This window comes from Coturnix japonica, chromosome 1 (genome assembly GCF_054131305.1).
Source record: "Coturnix japonica strain WE chromosome 1, WE-NBRP24, whole genome shotgun sequence".
NCBI lineage: Eukaryota > Metazoa > Chordata > Aves > Galliformes > Phasianidae > Coturnix > Coturnix japonica.
This window is the reverse complement of record NC_140663.1, coordinates 134,430,402-134,451,872: the sequence shown is the minus strand read 5'-3', so window position 1 is coordinate 134,451,872 and position 21,471 is coordinate 134,430,402. Positions and strand designations below refer to the sequence as shown.

Below are 21,471 nucleotides of genomic sequence, written 5' to 3'. Positions count from 1 at the left end.
CTTCCATCATCATCAAAATCTCAGTGCTTTGTCCATCTTTTTTTTGTCTGTAGTAACTTATTTCACTTGTTCCTATTAAGGCTATTATATTCACCTTATTACTACTAATCTTTTCTTTGTAAATAGCCACACCTATTTTAATCCAAAATGGTGTGGTAAGCATTTGATTCTTTGTGGAAGTAGACACATAATTAGGTTAATCTGCGCTATCTTTTCATGTGAGTTGATTGTTTCTTTACTATGGACATATTTCTTATAACAGCAATAAGCTTGCCAGATTGCTTGGAGGCAAATCAGGAGCAATTTACCAAGCATGTAGCTACTATGAGCTGAAATCCTGACATAATAGCAAGCTGTGTATAGCCACTCCTACCTGCCAGTTATTACTCATGTTAGCTTTTTACTGACACACTGAATTTCAACCACACCTTTCTTTCACAAACAAGCGCTTTCCTTAAACTAAGCTACATCTGTAGTAAATAGTTCATTGTCAGTGAAGCCAACAGGAATCTAAATTCAGAACGCAGCGCAGAAGCAAATGAATTACCTGCACAAAATCCAAAAACGTCAATGGAAGCAGGTCATCCAGATGGCCAATATCTTTGGAGAAACGATTTAAGATTCTTCCTACAGAAGTAGAGTTGGAAAAGAAAAAGGAGAAAAAGGTAAATATTCTTCCATAAAAGATAAAAATGCCTTCAACAAACTACATTTAACAGTCAAACAGAAGCAGCTAGTATCTAAAAGGACACCTTCTGAAACCACTATGGAAGATCTTTTACAACCAGCACAATGTATTTTGAGCAGAATACTTTTTAAGAAATGCTTTTACTCAAACATAAAGATGTACTACAAAGCTGATGCTGTTTTTGTTTTTTTTTTCCTAGCAGTTTAGGCTAATAGTTCAATAGAACATAACAGGTGAAACTTTATATATTTAGTCTGCACACATAAAGGGGGACTGAAGCAAAGGCACCTTAATACAAGTTTCATCAAGTAACGTCAGCCAGACTCTGCTTCTGGCCTTGAGTGAAACTCACTAGTGCATGCATGTCTTAGATAGATCATAGTTGATCTAACTGATCCTTTTCAGTATTTCTGTTCTCACCCCTCCTTTGTGAACCCAAACGGCAGGCACTGCTGAAACAAAATTCAAGGTAGATTTCTGTTTGTGCTGCCTTACATTTAGATTTATTCAACACCTTGACAACACTGCTCTTCATTAAAACGAATAAAACAATTTCTAATCTGCTGTCACTGAAGCATTTACGCTTCTCTATTTTCCCAAGTTCTACATGAGTGAAAAAAAAATCAGTTAGAGCAATAGTTCTTTAATAATTAAAGTCACAACGCTGCCACCCATAAGTGGATTAGTATCTTTCTCTATTAATTGATACCTCGACACTACAGGAAAGAAACTAAGCTAAGGATGGGAATTTGTCTGTTTTAGGGTGTGTAATGCCCATACATGCATTCACATTGCCTTTTTATCTACGTATATCTTGATTCAATTATTACTTCTAACTGGTACAAACACATTCTCTGCATTGGCAACAAAAGACTTTTTTTCCCTTTTCAAAGGAGCTCATTAAATTGAAAGTAGTTAAGTTTTAAGTTTCCATGGAGTGCACTGGAGACATAATTCAGAGATAACTGCATAAACAGAAGCAACTTCTGTAGCAACCATCGTTCTATTTTTCAGTTCATGGCTGTCTCGGAATTACAGATTTTGTTGCGTAACATTGATTTCTTTTTTAAAGGAATTTTCGTTCCACATTAACCAATATGCAAAACCTTCCTCAGGGCTGGGATATGACTCGAAAGATTCTGTTGGCAAACAGCTTGTTCTGCAGTACTCCAGTCCAAAGGCAGTTATGTCAGAAGACAACATAGCACAAATCCTATTTAGGTGCACCGCGCATGTAGAGAAAGGGTATATGGCGGCACATATATTTCATAGTTTCTACTAGAAAAGGCAGCTGGGGATTTCCCTTAATGGTACATTTTCCTTCGTCTTCCTTACACTGGGATTTTGCCCATGGAAGAGTATGTGCGCCCTGCACACATGCTTGAGATAAGATTTAACATCTCTAAACATCACATTCCAGGATATCTCCCAAAGATCTGAGACTTCATTGGTCATTATCCAAAGAGGTGAAATGCTTCCTTTGGGCAGAGCTTTCCTTAGCAGCCTGTCCTAGAGAGCAGATGAGAGAAAGAACACAGCACAGAATTTGGACTCAGGATACTGGCTTTCTTTCTCCATCTTTGCCTCTCGTCTCCTGAGCTACCCTGTTACACGTCACAGAGCAAAGGGCAGAGAAAATGGAGGTAACAGCACCCACCCCCTTGGTCAGACACCATCAGAGGAGCTGAGAACAGCCTGGCCCTGTCCCACAGCCTGGAATCTGCACCCAAATTCAGTCTTACAATCTTCCTTCACCTTTTATACACAAATAAGTTTTGTGCTACAGTTACAGAAGACTGTCAGACTCATAAAGTCTGTCAGCTGCTCTGCAGAGAATCTCTAACACAGCTGCTGGTCTCAGCTGCCATGTTACTGGCCACCACGTTGTGGGGCCAGCCCATAGACATGGCACAGCTTGGGTCACTACCAGCAGTCCCAGGAAGTGAGCAGCACCTATCTCCCCCTCATGCTCTGACCTGTGGAAGAACATATCCTAACTTGTTCCTAGAAAAGTGCTGTGTTCATGCTTGATTTGGATGGTGAGGACAAGGCCTTAAGGGGTAGAGGAGAGAAACCAGCACAAAACGCTCACCGACTGTCAGAAGCATTTAACTCTTTGGTAGCTTCACTTCCAACAGGATCCTGGAGTTCAGTTGTCTTTTTTTTTTTCCCTACCTAGATCTCTATTGAAGAATGGCCAGTTGAAGTTCTTCAAGGAGGAAATCTCCAGAGGTTGAGTTTGGGTTTGGGAAAGTATTTTTGGAAGCTGTGGCCATTCTCAACTTTTTCCTGAAGTTTCATTGTTGCAACTAAGAATTCTAGACAGCAAGCATGATATGGATCTATATCAGCGCTTCTAGCTGATAAGAAAGCAGCACAGATATAAATGAGAAGTGCTTAATGCTTGCATTCATCCTTAACACCAGGGAAGGTTGTGACAACATTCTCTTTTACAGCAACGCCTTCTGATGAAGCTGTTTGAGGAATACAGTCACAATATTCCTCTGGTCTTCCACTCTCTTCCATATATCCACTAACAACCAATTACTCATGTTCCCGTGAGTAATCAAGTTGCTCATTAATTGCCAAAACTGTATTTTTGGCAATTGCCTTTAAGCACTGTTACATTTAACAATATTATTCTGTGCTTCCACAGACTGCGTTTTGACAGAGCTACAAGCTGCCACTAGGAAAGTGGAAATTACTCTGACGTTATCAATAAAACATGAAAACATCTTTTAATCTGCCTAATCCTCTTTAAAATGTAAATACAGTAATTCTGTAAAATGACATGAACTAAAATACGAGTGAGCAGAAGGAAATGGTATATAAAAGACATAACTTGAGAACAGTGGAACCTTTTACAGTCCACCTCATACAATTATGGCAATTTAAACACTGGGGACATGACTCAACTGCTTCACAAATAAGTACTGAGGTGAATCTCTGGCAGCAGAATGTTATTGCTTTAGAATTTTCCAGTTACTGGAAAAAAACAGACTTGTCTATGGTCTATTTAGTGTTTGCATACAGTAATTCCAGAAAACAGTGCCTGAAATCATTAAGCCTAACAAAATTCCCCGCTTCTTGCTAATAATGCTCTCATAATGATGCTGCTATTCCAGTGACTACTACTGCTATGCTACTTCGAAAAGGCAACGTAGTTCTATTTTTGTGATGCTGGTTTTCAGTAATATTACCAGGTTGACTCTGTAAGAGAAGACACAGGCCCTGAAGATTTATTTCAGATCCTGTTCATAAAGATATAACTGAACTGGCATTTTATTCAGCATGTGCAGCACAGAAGGCAGCTATGGTAACCCACTAAAGCAAGCAAATTCCAACAGCAGATAAAAGAGAGCAGAGTAGCTCCAAGCAGAAGTGCGACACTTTGGAAACATCCACAAAATGCCCTGTAGCCATCATGATGTTGCACTGAGAACGATTGCTAAATTTACAAGGACGTCTGCAAGTAAATGAGGTCTATTTTGCAAGGTATGGAGAAACAACTGTCTCTACTTATGGAAGCACAGCAAATCAGTGGCTTAGCTATGCATTATTAACCATGCAAGAGAAAACCTTCCAGATATGAAAATAACAGTAGTCATTTTCAGTCAGGGTTCAAAACGCTTATAGTTATGACCACAGTTTCTACCTGCATTTGCAAAGCTGGCTTTTAGAGATGGCTTTTTAGACTAAAGGAACTATTGCACCTGGTATTCAGGAAGGACAAGGTTTGTACAACACATAGTAAAACAAAATACAGTTTTCTCTCCAAAGCTTCTAACATCCTGCTCTCTCAAATTCAGACCATCAACATCACCATACAATACCTAGCACTTAAAAAAGACAACATACATTGTGAGCATTTCTGTGATACAGGTAGGTGCTGAGAGACAGTATTTATTACACTTAATCAGTTCACAAAACTCATCCAGCTCACCCAACACTCATCCCTTTTATTTATAACACTGAAATTCAGTTGAAGTATCAAAAGGAAAAAGGAAATACTAAATACAGAACTTGCAAAGCAATTGAAATATCATGAAAAGGCTACAGGAAAAAAAGAAAAGGCTTAAAAACAACAACACTAGAACTGAGCATGCTGATGTTACAGCAGCACCCAAACTGGCAAATACAATCTGCTGCTTTAATCATTCTCAAGCTCCCACTTAGCGTGCTGTGACAGTAGTGAGCTGCAGAAGGGAACGTGCTCTTTTCAACAATTCCGTGTTTGTTTTTACATCAAGTAACTTAATCAGAACACACACTGATGTTAAATTTTTTCCTTAGTAATTAAATAACTATTCAATGCTAATTAATCACAGTTAAATACAAGTCTGTCACCAAAGTGCTATGTACACATTTGAGACTATTTAATGGTCAAATACTTGGCAGTATCAAAGTTAAATAATGATTCATTAAACCTCCTCCACTACACAATAGTTAGGCTAAACTTGAAGTGAAAGAATCAAAATTCTTTTGTTCTCCATGAAAAAGGCATCTAACCTCAGAATGTGATACTCTTTACCTACAAACTCTGTAGACTGCTTTAATTGCATGAATCAGAATGTGTTCAGGTGCGACAGACTCACTTTGCTTTGCAGGTGCTTACTGATACTTTGGAATTGATGTTCAAACCTATCATCCAAATAATGAAAACACTTGACAGTGTACCACACCTACTTAAAATGTTTATACATACTTCATGATGAAAGAAATATAATCCAAACTGAATCAACACTTGTGATGTAAACACCAGAAAAGAAGAGGATTTTTTTTTTTTATTTTAAACAAGAAATGAGGATCCTCCACAGGACCAACCAAATGCCACCAACAGCATTCAATATTGAGCAATGTAAATTCTGAGGGTCAAGGACCCTAAAAGCTGCTGTGCATTATTTCTAAATGCATTTGGCATTCCTTGTACCCTTTGCTGGCTGCTGCATTCACTGAAATATTTCTCCGTAACAGAATAAAGCAGACATAGATTTTATACACCTTGCAAAGAGTTTACTCATTCTACCCACTTGCTTCACAAATGTGGCAGAAGTACTTTGTTTTCCCCCTAATCCACTGATTGGCTTCTTCAGAAAACACAGGTTTTAAGGAGAGGGGCCTTCTATGGACAGAAAGCTTTTGCTCCCTGTGTGTGTATGCCTGCACAGCTGTGCACGCTCCAAACTTCCTCCTCCACCCTCACAGATGAGGCTAATCCTCAATCCAGGCAATTTTAAATACCTCCCACTTTAGCTGAATACACGTTTTATCAATAAACACCACTTAATTTAAACAACTCCATAGCAACTGGTCTAACTATAATTTTCACGTACAAGAACACTGTGCTTACTAGGGGAAAATGTCTTCAAAATGCCTTGAACAGTGAAGACAGGGATACTCCCCCTTCCCCCCAATCACCCAGTCTCTGTGAAGAAAAAGTAACAAATTAAACATCATCACCTCCCACTCCCCTCTGAAAACTAGCAGAAACTTGTCTGAAAGCAAGTTGCACCGTTAGACGCATAATAGAATATAGACGTATAAATAATGAAAGCAACCTCAAGTGCAGCTGCCCATTTGCCCCAAGCCAGTCGTGCCACAGAAACATTCTCCTGGTTTAAGACAACTTTAATTTGGAGGAACTCCACTTTGCTGCAATTTGCTTTCATCAGCAAGGAGAAAGCCCTGCACATCTCGTTCTGCTGAGTGTGCTCTGTGTACTGCTGGAAACAGGGATGCATCATTCCTTGTCCTGGGGAAACGCACCATGACAGACCACACTGAAGCTTTCGACAAGGTGAGCTACGGGTAAAGGTGTTAACTTCCCCTAAAGAGAGAGGTAATCTACTTTAACAGTCCAAATTACAGATTATAAAGCCAAAGTAATTTTCTACAAACACGTGGCAGTTAAAATAATGCTCAGACACTGCCTGAGCATGCAGTAACATCGTAACATAATACTCAAGGGTAAAAATAAAAGGAATAACTGCACAGAACCGGCTATGCTTAAAGATACATCCATTCAGCTACGCTGAGCAGTTTTTCCCTTTCTGTCAGTGGCATAAATCGACAGCTCCCCACATACTGTGCTGTGAAGCTATGGCATTCTGTGACTGATAAGTCTTTACCCGTCCTCACTTCACACACACACACACACACCACAAAACAGGGGGGAAAAAAATACTGTGGCTACAAGCAGCCTTCCATTCGATCAAAGCTGTGACAAAAGTGGATTGTCCATATCAAATGTTGGCAGCAAGCAGACATTACATCAACCTTGTAAAATACAACTATGAAATCAACAAAGTAATTAAAGATGGATTACCATCTTTGAAAGGAATTGTAAGTTTGTGAAATATTTCTTCAGAAAGAAATCTGGAAATGCATCTCCTACATAGCTGTCAATTACTTATCTACTCTGGCTTTTCTTCCATATTTCTACAAAGAAACGTCAATAGGTCTGTTATCTTCTTTTAATATATGTTTAGCACCACACATCCACATAAACTGCCATATACAGCATTACTGTCTTCCCTACAGGCATCCTATAAATATAAATAAGAAATGCTATCCCATTTTTTTCTTTAGCAGCCTGAAACTGACAGGAATATTATCACTTTCTTAGACATTTGCAAATAGGCACAGTGGTGCTGGGCCAAAATATGCTGAGATCATAATATCCATTTATCTAAGCTGCCAGCATGTAATAAATTCAGGTGGGATGCTTTCTATCCAAATTAATTTACTACTTGAAAAGGACTTTTTACACAAATGCTGTCAAACAGAAAAACAGCTGGGAAATGGGAAGAAAATGTGAATGCTGTGTTTGATCTTATTTTTAAGTGTAGGATTTAAAGACGAAAGGATAACTACTGACAATGATAAGAATGAAAAACAGGCTTCTGTGTATACAATTTCTATTTTTACTGATGATGGAGATGTCTGTTACCTAGTATAAGTATAATGATCCCAACCATACAGTTTTATTCTTGAGCTTTCCATTCCACCAGCATAGCTCAGGACTCCGATAACCTGCTGATTAGAACTGCCTTGCTTGTAGAAGAAAAAGTCAGTGCTCCATGCAAGTTCCACTTGTCCCTTCCTTAAATAGTATGGCAGTTAATTTGTTGTTCCTTTTCCCTCTTTCAATGCAGCCAGAGATGCATTAATATTACTATTAGTTATCAACAAAGTCCATCTCCTCAGTTAAGATACAATGGAAAAAGCATATGTAAATTCTTCATTAAAAACAAAACAAAACAAAACCTGTAACCTTTCTTCATCCTAGAACTGCTTTCATGTGAAGTTTCCAAATGCTTCCTGTGTAGCATTTGCTTTTCATACTACGTATCATTACCATCTAAACGTATTAGCTGTAATCAGAGATAGTTTTAGTTTAGTTGCTATATTATGTGCATGTAGATGCTCATAAGTGAAACATTTTAACGTATTTATTTTACAAAACAAATTAGATCTAAGGTTATATATTAATTAGCAACTTCACTATTACTGATCAATGTAATACAATGTCCTGTAACAATAACAGGCATTTGCAGATTTCTCTTTATTAGCTTATTGTGAAAGAAAGCACTGGAAACAATTAGAAACAATGAACTTCTGGCTATACAGCAAAGTATTAGCCTCCAAACCAAGTACAGAGCCACATCTCCACTGGGTAATTAGAAATGACAAGGGAAGTGGACATCTAATCTGGCACAAATTGCTTCCCTGCCTCCTGCCACATTATAACACTAACTCTTTCATACGTGATCTGTGATGCAGGTTGCTCAGAGTTCTAACAATATTCAACTTCAGAGCTATTTTTTTTGTTTTCCTGAGTTTTATGGATAAAATCCGCACTTAAAGCATACTGAAACAAATAGAAACTAAAATACCTACTCTAATATACTATCAAGAAACACATAAAAGTACAACTTAATTTCTACCATGTAGTGCAAAATAACACCACAATGCACAAGTCCAACTGAATTTAAAAAATGTATTGATTAGAAGCGGGAGTACAAAATCCAACAATGGCCTCTGTCCCCTCCTGAAAAAATAAGAAGAAAAGTAAAAAAGAAAGGCAAACCCCTTGCAACATTTATTCCAAGACCAGGTGTTAAGCTGTATTCTATCTACCAAGTTTTCAGTTGATTTACATCACTTTATTCTACTCCAGATGCAAAGTTATCTATTTTAGATGCCCGCTCATTATAAAACATCACTGTAATAGAAACTTGGAAGAGCATATATGAAATAAAGGCTTACACTGGATTTTTACAGGCTACATCATTAAACCGCAATCATCCAGTCATTGAAGGATATTGTGTAGTATAGATCTATTTCCTACTATAACACCAGTTAAGATTAAAGTATGTCCCAACTGTTGTTTTTCTTTTATTTTGAGGCAAGAAGAAGAGTTTCAATTGAGTTCGACCAAACACTACAGATCAGGATGAATTGATGGACCTGAAGACTGTTGTTGCTCAAATTTAAACACGACAGGGGAAATGCTGCTCTTACAGATCTGGTGGTCATACATCAGTATGCATCTATATAAGAATTAAAACAAAAAGGGAATAATACACCATGTTTTTGGTAAGGTTTTCCAATGATAAATGGAGTTTTTTCCTGTGCTACTTATGTAATCAAGACTGGTTTCAGAATAGGCCTTAGATAATGTATTTTAGAGAAATCTCAGGGAAAAAAAATAATCATTTGGCTTCTGCAAATATGCTCATATCTACTCATTTTCTTATCATTCTTTACTTTTCCCAGGCACTGAAGTTAGAATGGCTAAATCAACATTCCAGCCTAAGATGTCAATAACCAAGACACTGAATATAAAGCTTTTACCTCCTGAAATCTCCATCTGAAATTGCCATGTGGCAGATACAGTGACCACCCAGATGTCAAGTATTATCTTGTATTTTATCAACCAGATGTAATCAGATCCCCTCCTACATATTGAAGAGAATGCATCCCATCTGTTTTACCCCATTTCTAAAGCCATGGAAGGGAATTCCATACAGACTATTGTGAAAGCTATGACAAGATTTCTGGCCTCTATCTAGCCCATCCATTTTGGTGGACAAATTCTTCAGGCAGCTCAAAGAGCAGAGGCATTTTATGCCCTCATCTGACTTTGAAGACACTGGTCTTCTGCTTGGCATGCTACTCTGGTTCGATCATTTTCTTCTCTTTAGCTTCAGTTTCTTTCTCTTCCTCTCTTCTTCTGGAAAACGTGAACTGTTTGGCATGGAAAGATTCTCTCTGAAGTCCATTCTATACAAAGGCACTTAATGAAAATACTACTTCTTTTTAAGAACTCAAACCATGAAGTAGCCACCGCAGCAAACCAGGTTTGGCTAGACAGAAAGCACAGCAGATACCATCAGGTAAAAATCAGAACAGTGTTTATTTTAGTTTGCTGTGCAAATAATTGAAGCATTTGCTTTTAAAATGTTCTGCATGTATTAAAAAAAAAAAAAAGAAAAAAAAAAGAAAAAAAGACACATCTTCTCCACAAACTTAAAAATTCTGCTTCAATTTATGGCATTTTAAACCACATCTTAGAGCAAAACCTCTTCTGGTCTCACCCGTCAAAGCTGTTCTGCCTTTGGATGAATCAGTGAGTAAGTATGGCACCGGAAGAAGGCAAATGAGTGTTTGCCTGAAGGCTACAGCAATCAGCATGGGAAGGACTTCAGCTGGATTCAAATCCCTTTTTATTTTTGCCTAATTTGGGGCATGGAATGAATCCTTTCCCGAGGACTGGGCTGTAGGGGAAAAGGAGGGATGACTTCACCTCCTCTTCAGTTTTGTGATTGGCATCAAATTCCCCTTGCAAATCTGGCCTCAGAAGCAACCAAAAATCTTTTGTCTCAGAAGAGCTGAAGGCAACAACCACATCCTAACAATTTTCTTCAAGCAAGAATGCTGTCCAAAGGAATCTAGATATAGTCTGGCAATGCATTTCTTTGGGCCATCAGCTTCCGGCGGAAAATAATCATTGTAAACTTCTTTACAGCTTAAACTTTAAGTAACAACAATGAAATGGAAATGTGGGCTATAATATACATTCAAATAAGAAGAAAAGCAAAATATGACCTCTTATCTCCTGTATATTAGATTTATTACATTTTTAAAAAGTAATTTTAATAATTAAATGCTGAGGATTGTGAAAAGTTGCATTGCATGGTGCATAACTTCACTGTACCCCCTCTACTGGGCAACTATTAGAAAGCTTCACCTGAAAAATAAAAAAGAATTGCACTTGGAGCAAGTAGCTGCAAGTGATGACTATGCTAAAACACCAACGGTATACAAATGACAGCCAAATAAATTGTAATGTTCATATAGATGTATACCTTACGTTCCTTCTAGTAGATTTCTTAACAACTGAATGTTGGGAATATTTTGCCTAAATCCATAGCTTAAATTATTGAAAAAACATATGTTTACAGTTACATTGCTTAAAACTAATGAGTACTCTAGTAAGGCCCTATAATATCCAATTTCTATGTCTTTTAAATAATATGAAACAAACAAAGAACAGCAAACCAGCATAAACTAACAACAACTTCTCTTTTCTATAAGCAAAGAATTTCACACATATCCAGGAGAAAAAGATGACTTTTCTGAGTAGTCATTCAAGCAAAAGCTAATGCAATTTACAATCTATTTTGTCTTTGCTTAATTCAAAGATACACTTCAACGTGAAGCTCTGATTTACAGCTGTCCAGCAGCATGAACACCTAAACAAATAAACAGGCAAAGACAGAAGAGTGTAGTCTGTTACAATGGGCTCCTGAGAATGCTATCATTTGTTATTTGCATGACAGAAACTCCCAGAAGAGGATTAATGTATCTGAAGTGGGAGTCGAAGCCACTAGGCTGGACAACTGCATAGCCAGCGGCATGCCCTTCACTCAAGAGTTTGTTGTGTCAGTGAAGGGAAACCAACACAATCAGCTGTAAAAGGAACAAAGAGCCAAGGGAAGACGCAGCAGTAAGCTGGAACATAAAGTTGCAAGACAAGATGTGCACCTTTTTATTTTCTTTTAAATACAGGAAAACAAAGGAGTGAGGGAATGAATTAGTTTCCCTACTCATACGTTTAAGTAGTCTCCGTTTATAGATATACTGTGGTTACAGTGATACTGGTATATCTTGAGAGATTATTTTAAGATGAAGGAGAGCCAGCTCGTGGATGAACTCTGCTGCACAGGGAGCAGGAAGTTACAAAGATGTAAGCATGAAAGATAAGCAAGCAAAATGATGATAGAAGGTGGAAGACACACAGGAATGTGCCAACAGCTGCAGTTACCAGGTGCAGAAATAGTAAAAGCTTTGCAGGAGCAACAGGCTAATGCTTAAATGAAGCCACAATCTTTCTACACCTCCTGGTAGGCTCCTCAAAATACACTGGGGCTGTAAGATCAAGAGTGAGCCTTCTCTCCATCTGGCCCTGCAAGACAGCCTTGTCAAAAGACTAGCTGGTAGTAAGTCACAGAAGCTGCCAAATCTGGCACGTTTGGATACTGAGAGACTTTTGCACATATTGATTTCAATTTTCATACAGTGCAGATTTGTCTGTTTGCATGCTCACTCTCCTTCAACTTCTGTTTCATTTACTGTATATTCGTTCTCTGACTTTCCTCCATCTTTCCTCAACATTTATTCTTCTATTTACCCTCACCACAGGATGGCACAAGTTGTTGGACACAAACAAGGGTATTCCAGAAGACAACACCAACCCAAGCACAACACAGGTATGAAGACTGGTGAAGCTAGATAAAGGCTAAGAAATGTGGATGGCTAAGATATAATGAGGTAGTGGAGAGTGAAGACTTGGTCAAAGAAATGGCTGAGAAAAATAACCCAACCTGCACCTCATGGCACTGACTAAACTAGGACAAGCAAATGGGAAGGTGAACAAAAGGTGGCCACAACACTTTAAGTAGAACGGTGCCTGAATTAATGTTCTGGAAATGCAATGTGACAAAACCAGCCAGATAAGGAAACTGCAACAGCTACATGAGTCATACAAGGAACAGGAAGGATGTTTTACACAGAAAAACATGAGAAATCCTTAGAGCAAATGAGATATCAGGTTGTGAAATAGTTCCCAAATTAAAACTGTGGAAGCCACAATGCTATTGTCACCCAAAGAAAGATTGCAAAATACATTCATAAGATACTACATAGCCATAAATCAGTTGATACATACTGACTACTCGAAAGGTTATACTTAGATGAAGCAAGAGTTGCAAGCAGTTCAGAGAGATGCCTTTAGAGAACAGTGAAGAGGATTTGATTTGAGTTACGTCTTGCATTAAGCTGCTCTTAAAAGAAGCATATCTCACTCCACTAACTGCAAAACTGCAGGGGTTGGTTGTGTCTAAAGCCATATCCTTAGAGTATACTCTGATGTGTTCCTTTAATTTCATTCACACATGGTCACAGGGCTGATTAAGATTTTAGGTAGAAGATCTCACATTTAAGCAATTTTTTCCTTTAAAACAAACGCGTCTGTTTTCACTTCTCACTTACTTATGTGTTTATTTTGTTTCTCTAACAATTTTAATAATAAAGAGGTTGTTTGTTTGTTTGTTTTAAATCAGCACCGCATCTGCTGAAACACTATCAGACACATTACAACGAAAGGAAGTTTCAGGATTGCAAGGAACTGAGCAACTAAAAGAGCAATTAAGTAAAACAAAAATACTTACTTTTCAGCTGTCTAATCTATATAACACCATAAAATTCCCTCATGTAACTTAAAGTTGTATTTTAGAATAAATACCGCAGATTTTGCTAATAGTCACTGACCATAATCTGATCCTAGGAAAGAACCAGTTATTCTGCATTTAATATGGCATTAACAAAAATCTATGGTAAAGCTGAATTAAAACGGAAAAATACACATATAGTAAAATTAAATTATAGAAAAATGTCTGTGATTCATTTTGCTGTTTGCGTAACTGCATAACCAGAGAACTTGATCCTAGATCTTTTTGTGGGTACACTGTTAAAAATATGAAGCAGAAGTGTAACTAACAACAAAATAACTACTACGGAAGGCAAGATTGTGTCAATAACCCAACCACCATTAACATTACAAAGCATTAATTACTAAAAGTTAGTGCTGTCGATATTCAATTGTAATATTTAGAGAACAAATGTTGACTCTAATAGTTCTCAAAACGTAGCTTAATTTTAGAATGCATATGAACAGCATCCAATAAATTTTTCATCACAGCTGAATCGTATTTACAATGCCTCTTAGCTTTCAGAGAGTCTATTTTGTCCTTGACTGACTCCACAGAGGAAGTCCTTAAAGAGCAATTCACATCCCAAATATGAAAATGCAATTTCTAAAGCTCCTAGTGGTAAACTATACAGTGGTCATGTTTTCAAGGAAAGGTTACAAACAACTTTAAGTGTTTGGATCATTCCAGAATCCTTTAGGATCTCCTGGACAACAGCATTATATTTTACTTTTCAATTTTTAATATTCTGCATTTTTTTTCAAAGAAAGACCAAAATTGAGTCAAGACATTACAAACTACCTGAACTAAAAACCGAAATTAATACTGAAAACAAGACCTCAGATATGCCGTAAAATAATATTAATAACATGCTACTGCATGTATGGGTCATATTCTTTCTCCTCAGTATATTCAGACCCCCAGATGACCATTTGGCTCAGAAAAGAGATCCTAGAAGAACTGAAAGGTTCTGACATCAGAGAATTCAAACTGAATTTGAATCCATTGAGAAGGTATGACTCATCTCTGAGGTTTAAATTAGATTATCAGCAAAGTGAAGCAGCACAGTAAATCTACAATAAAAGATGAATGCCTACAGGAAAATAATTTTTGCCCCTAGTGGCAGATGCTTGAACTTTAAATGCTGTGAGACTAAACTCTTTGTATAAGCTTTCCTGATGTAAAACAATTGAAATAATTTCTTTAGTTGGTCCAACTTTGCTCCATATGCCACATGGAAACAATATCTAAACCCCGTAAAAGAAAGTATATTGTCACTTCTAAACCAATTGAGGATCAAACAATTTACAGAAACCAAGACTTATTTTGCTGACAATTAAGCTCTATCACCAAGACTTGAGATTCAATGAAAATTGACAATTGTGAAGAAAGAGGCTTTTGTCTAAGTAAGTCTGAAGCATTTGGAAGAATCAACAGAAAATCAGAAAACTGAATTAGATCTTAGTATGAGAGCCTTTGAGGATAGTCTAGAATTCGGTAATTAAACTGCCTTCTTTGCTTTGCTCTGTTTCCTCTCTGAATTGCTTTTTGGTATTACAGCAGAAATAGAAATATAGGCTGATTTGGTCTGGGGAGCAAGTATTTTACCCATCACACTTCTTAGATCAACAGTGTTTGTTTGTCTAGTCCACTAGTCAAGCTCCATTACAAAGAACTTCCAATCTTTTAAAGATTAGATGAAAAACAAGTACGAGCAACCACTGTACACAGTAAGGGAATCCGAACAGCCTTTACGTCTTTTTCTCCTGTGCTGAAAACCGTATTTATTTTGTAGTAATTTAGACACAATCCAAAGAAGTTTGCAAATTCTATTCTAGCACTGGAGATCACTAGTTAGTATAATATTCTTGCATCTTCTCATAGAATCAAAGAATGAATATACTTCCTTGTTTCTCCAAGAAATGTGATACTACCTTGTTCTCCTGCACACTTAATTGAAATAGATAAGATTCCTGTTCAAAACATCTTCATGCCTACTTTATAATCAATAAAGAATAGTCAATAGGCACCGGAACGCCTTGCAGTGCAGAACTACATAAAGCTTAAGCAGAGTGCAAAGGTATTAACAAGCTAATCTGTCCTTACGGGACTGAATTTTAAACTGAAAACATCTGAGATCATTTCAGACTTTGGATTTTGCATTTCACAAAATGTCTGTGTGTCGTTTAAGGTACATAATAATGTTTCTTTATTGCGAGGTTAAAATGGCAAAAAAAATTAATGAAAATATGTTTTTTTTCCAGTTACCTTTAAACAAAAGGCCATTTTTGCTGCATCAGAATTTATTCTCACTTAATTAAAAAAAAATGTTAAAAATATGTTGGTTTTTTTTAATGATTTTGTTGTTTTCAAATATAAGTAGCATTTACTGAGTGGCCTTAAATTCAATACAAAATTACAGTCATAACTTCATTACGAAGAAAGATCGTCGTCACTATTTGGAATATTAAAGCTTGTCACCTTTTTAAAAACCTCAAGACATTTTTTTTTCTCTCAAGGTTAGTTTCATTCTGAAAGTGCTGAACAAATTTTGTTTCTTCATAAGGAACAGCAATGAATAAGACAGGCCCTGAACTCCCACACTGCAATGCATAGGAAACTCAGTTCCCCTGTCGTAAGATTTAGAGCAGAAGACTAAATTTGGTTCTATGAGGCCCTGGAAGAGCCTGAATCATGTACATTTCTCCATTGTATATAATCTCATTTCTCATTGTATATAATCTTCAAACTGGAATCTTAAGTAATTAGAAAATAGAAGAATTCAGGGATTTAAAGAAGTTCTATTATTTTACTACTTGAAGCTCTGGCCTTCATTATTCAAGGGAAAACATTATTTGGACAAACACACATTTTCTACTTCATACGTAACAGCTCAACCAAGTAAGTAGCACACAGCAAATATGATCTCAATGGGAATAGGAACCCAGGAACTTAACTTTGCTCTTAGTCTCTCATTTTTGTAAACTGAAAGTTAGGCTCCTACCTCATAATGCACTGGTAAGATTTACTCACATTTACAGGTTATAACACAAAAAGAAGTTCTTCTCTACGTGGCCCAGCATGAAGGACATACCTCACTTCAGTGAGAGGGAAAAGAAACACAACTTGAGACAGAGAACCACAATTCTGAAACTGTTCATAATCCCATGTAATGAGATAATCACTGAATATAAAATATTTAACATCCTAAGAGAAGACAGACACTCACCACCTTCTCTGCAAAGACCAGCATGATATTATAAATGGAAGCGCACTGGAAGAGATGAATGAGGCAGCATAAAGTTTACGGCTTTAAATGTTCATATTAAAACAAAAGAGAAAAATAAAAAAAAACAAAGAACTGAGCAAATGCCCCCGGTATCACATTACTTACTGTCCTCTGGTCATGTCTTAGAAAGGATGGGGTGGGAACAGTATTCCTGTATGAGAAATTAGTTATGACATCTTAAAAACAGATGTAGAAAGCTTTGAAAATTTAGAGTGAACCGAATCTGTTTTGGGCTGTGAACACACAAACTGATGAATGTGAAACTATTCTGAGAAATGAATACACACAGGGAAATGGGAACACGTATTTCTGATGAAGGGAAGCTTACCACAAAGCAGTAGGGTGTTGCTTTTTGCTTTCTTTTTTTTTCTTCTGCCTACACACGATACATTCTGCATTGCATCATTTGCATCTTAAATAGACAATAACATCATTGAGAAAAAAAAAACACAGGTTTACCACACACATACAATCTCATCATATCTGATAAAAAGAAAACTGAGAAAGAGAAATGTTAGGCCATCTATCCTTCATCTATTATGTGTTATAACTGCCAACAATAATGTTCATATTCCAAACCTTCATCTTCCCTTTTTTCCACGTGCTGTCAGATTATTCTGCACTCTGCATCTCAACACTAATACAGGGTAGTGAAGATTAATACTTGGAAGAAAGCAAGATACACGCAGAATACAGTTAGAAGAGGTTAGGAGAGATGGAAGAGTAGCATTCCCAGACACAAAAGTAGAGGATAAATTCAGGTATACGAGGGGTGAAAACAGTCAAGGAACATGCTGGCAGAAGCACGACTATACAGGGAGTTTAAACAACTTCCTCTGAGCTCAAACATCTAATATACTATATGAGTAGCCCATTATAAAAGTTCAAGTTTGTGGTGTACTGTTCAGCTCAATAAAATTTTTCAACTGGCAAAGTGAGGATGGATGAGGGAAAGCGTATCTGTAAGAACATCAGGTCAGCAGTCATTCACAAGTCTTCTACAGTGGTGAAAAGCCCAAAAGGAAAACAAAAACATGACCATACAATTCACTTCTACCCTGAACCAGACAATCAAGAATGAAGTCTTGCTGCCTTTCTCCAACACACCACTCAGCTTGCTCTGTGCTCCGGCCAAAACAGCCTCAGCTTCTTCATACATATTGGAGATCTCCTCATCCCACAATCACTTGCTAGGGCCCACCACAACTAAATGTTCTGCTCAACAAAGTAAAGTTTAAAGGGAAAGTTGTCTTAAGACTGGTAGCTGTCAACACATACAGCTTGCCACACTACTGCCTCTTCCAAAAAAAGCATTATTTTGCGTTAAATAACCAGAAATCAAAACCTGAAGAAGCTCCTCTGTATGTATTCATTTGTATACCTAACAAAAAAACACTGACAACTTATCTACCCAAACTGATTCCTAGAAAAAGAATACCAGGGGAAGACAGAAAGCAAGCAATATCTCATATTGTTCACAAACAGATAAGTAATTCTGACTACTGAGTCTGAGCTTTTTAAACTGAACAGGCCAGTAAAGCAGAGCTTGAGACAATACCTCCAATGCAGATACTCCACTCGCCTACTTTTAGATTTCTATCATTCAGTTTTCGCTTTGGATTGCCATAACAGGCAGATTCACATACAACATCCATTCTTTTCTACAGTAAAATTTTAATTTTGGATCGAGAATTGCCCTTTGTTTCCAAGTACTCTCTAAGATCACCACAGGCACAAACTAATCTTCACTTGTTGCATAATCTGCAAGATGCTGGCAATCTGAAAAAAAGAATAATTAATTCACCCAGATGCTGCAGTGCAAATTACCTAGGATCATCTGGGAGAGAGATTTCTGTGCGTTATAAAACAGAGGAACGGAGCTAATGGAATGAGTTTGCACTCTAGTAGTCCTCCTTTTCTTTCAGTTAGCAGTCATTCTGATAAAAAAATAAATAAAAACGGCCTGCAAGTACCAAAGTGGTCTGTATGTCACTAAGAGATGACAACAAAAAGTTATGGAATGAGAAATAATGAAGAAAAGCCAGTGTTCTGATGTATAGGGCTTTCTCCTGGGATGCTGGACTCCTGCCTTCCAGACCCTTACTAAATGAGCGAGGAGACTGAGCCTCCCTTTCCACACTACATGGGCATGCTCTCACCACCACCTGGCTGGCTGCTGTCCCTGCCCTACTCTTCACAAAGTAACTCCGTCAGAAATACTTTTACCTTATTCCAAGATAAAAGTGGGTTTTTGAGAGCTTTTTCTTCATTTCTCAAAAGTGCTCACCTCCCAACCACAACTGGTATCTATCAACAGGGAAGAACTTATGTGGAGATACTCAAGACCCATCTGGAAGCCTACCTATGTGACCTGCTGTAGGGAACCCACTCCAGCAGAAGTTGGACTCAGTGATCTCTAGAGGTCCATTCCAACTCCTGCAGTTCAGTGATTCTGTGATTCAGCAAAAGAGAAGGCCCTAACCACATGTTGCCTCAGGTCCTCGTGGCTCACAGCAATCAAAGCGATGTCCAGCAATTTTTTAAGCAGATAATGGGAAAAAATACACACACTAAATCCATTTATCATCAAAACCAAGACATCTTCCTCTTTCACATTATCTCTGAGAGGTGATTTGCAGCACCACCTCAGCGACATCTTTTTTTGTCCCCCCTGACATTTTTTCACTGTAGCCTTCCCTTCAACCACTTCCTTCCTACTTGTAATAACTCTCATCAAAATCAGGCTGACATCTATGTGAGAATAAAATGTAGTGCCTTTTCTTACTTCCTTGCTACACTTGCCACGTTTCTAAACAACTTCTGTTCAGTCTTCTAAACCCAACACATTTAATTAGGTTTATCTTCGTCAGCTCCTCTGTGCTTCCTTTTCCTTTGGCTGAGGTGGAGCGAGAGTAGCTTGCTTTGTGGTTGCTTTAGCAAATGAAAAACCAGAACTGCAGTATCAGGGCAGGTCAGCATATGGTCAGAAATGAGTTTCGCAGCAGGCCGTTTTCCCCACCAGGGGATTTTAATGCAATGAAGAAAGAAAATCCTTGTGAAGGCATGAGAAATCTTGTGCCAGGAGAGCAGGAGCTTGTGCTTGGAAGCGGTCATCGGCATCAGCTTCCCACTGTTTCCATCTTAAATAATGCACCATTCCCTCCTACAAATAGTTTTCTGTAAACCTTTTCATTTTATCTTGCTTGGAGGATAAATAAGGTGAGCACTGATTTGGGGAACCAAAAACATAATGGGTTTGTCTCATCAGTATACAGCCGAGTTTCATTCAATTATTACTGTAGAGAAAAATAGGATAGAGTTCAACTGGACTACACTAATAGATAATAAATGTAAACATAACTCCAGAGTGCTATTTACTAACTTTAAGGACTACTCCTACAGAAATCAACATTATAAGGTTCCTGACAGAACCATAATAGCGATAAAACACATGGAAGTATAAAGCTATTTAAACTCTTAACAAAAGCCATGATAACACCAGCAGTAAATGAGCAACTCCCACAAAATATCATTTATTAATCACGCCCTGATAAGGTTTGAAGTACACAGTACCATTGTTATATGAAAAAACATTAAAGTGTTTTTTTGGGGTTTTTTTTTTGGTGAACGAATGTAGCAATCTAACAGGTTTTAATTACCACACCTACTTCAGTGACGAGCTGTTCCACTAAAACACCCAAACATAATATTTACAAGACTGTGTGGTTGTTAGGAGTCTCAGTGATTGATGGGACATATTGTGTTGTCATCTCACCACCAACAAATGCAAGTGATTACCAACACGGAAGAGAGAAGCTGTGTTTTTATGCTACAAGAGGCTGTCCTGTAGGGACTTCTTTTCAACATAAACTAACAAACCTATGCACACGTGAACCTGCTTTGGAGCTTGGCAAAGAGAGTCGCAAACAAAGCCCTTGCTACACTAAGGACAACATGTTTCTTTTTGTATTAGCAGAAGAGAACATGCAAGCTGTCAAGAGAACTAGCATGCTTTTACACAATCCCTCCGAATTCATCTTGACCACAAGGAAATATCTGAAAACTGCATCAGAAAGATAGCATAGATCTTGTTTCAGAAAAAGAAAGAAAGCAATTGAATCATTGAGTCAAATAGGAATACAATACATTTTCTGGCATCGCTGCTGAATATTTATATCAGTGATGAATGAGACTACAAACGAAATATTTTAACATGAAGCTTTGCCTTGTTAACTGCATGATATGCCAAAACACCACCTACTATAAATCACAGGGTATAGGACCAGTATTTCTTGTTTAAACATGTTACTCGTTCAGCAGAATCACTTGTGTGAACAAGCATACATTAATGTACACTAACTAAAGCAGTTTCACTATCCAACTGATAGAACTATAATTTAACAACCTCATTATCAGCATTGTAATTTTCAAACTGCTGAAATACTGTATTTGTTGCAAATATTATACAGCTTAAATACTTTAAACAACACGGCCCATTTGACGCTTCTGTCAGATAAAATGCAGATAGGCACTTGTGCACTGACGAACAAGCTTTTAATCCTATAAAGAAACTTTCTCTGTCAAATTATAGATGTTTCAACACATGATTTATGAAGACCGTAATTAAAATCCTCATGCCTTAAAGAAAAACAAACTCTTTATTATAACATCAGCTTTCTTTCACATTTTTATCTTTTAATAGTTGGAGTTCGCTTTATACG

The 21,471-nt window shown here is 37.4% G+C and overlaps 1 protein-coding gene across 3 annotated transcripts in view; it reads right to left on the bottom strand.

Annotated features, from left to right (window-relative positions):
• The window catches only part of ABCC4 (ATP binding cassette subfamily C member 4 (PEL blood group)), a 219,989-nt gene that overhangs the window by 60,690 nt on the left and 137,828 nt on the right, over window positions 1-21,471 (bottom strand). For all 3 annotated transcript variants that reach the window (XM_085535995.1, XM_015851547.3, XM_085535996.1), the window contains one exon: window positions 548-627. In XM_085535995.1, the coding sequence (XP_085392121.1) occupies window positions 548-627 (80 nt within the window). The remainder of the gene's footprint in view (window positions 1-547; window positions 628-21,471) is intronic.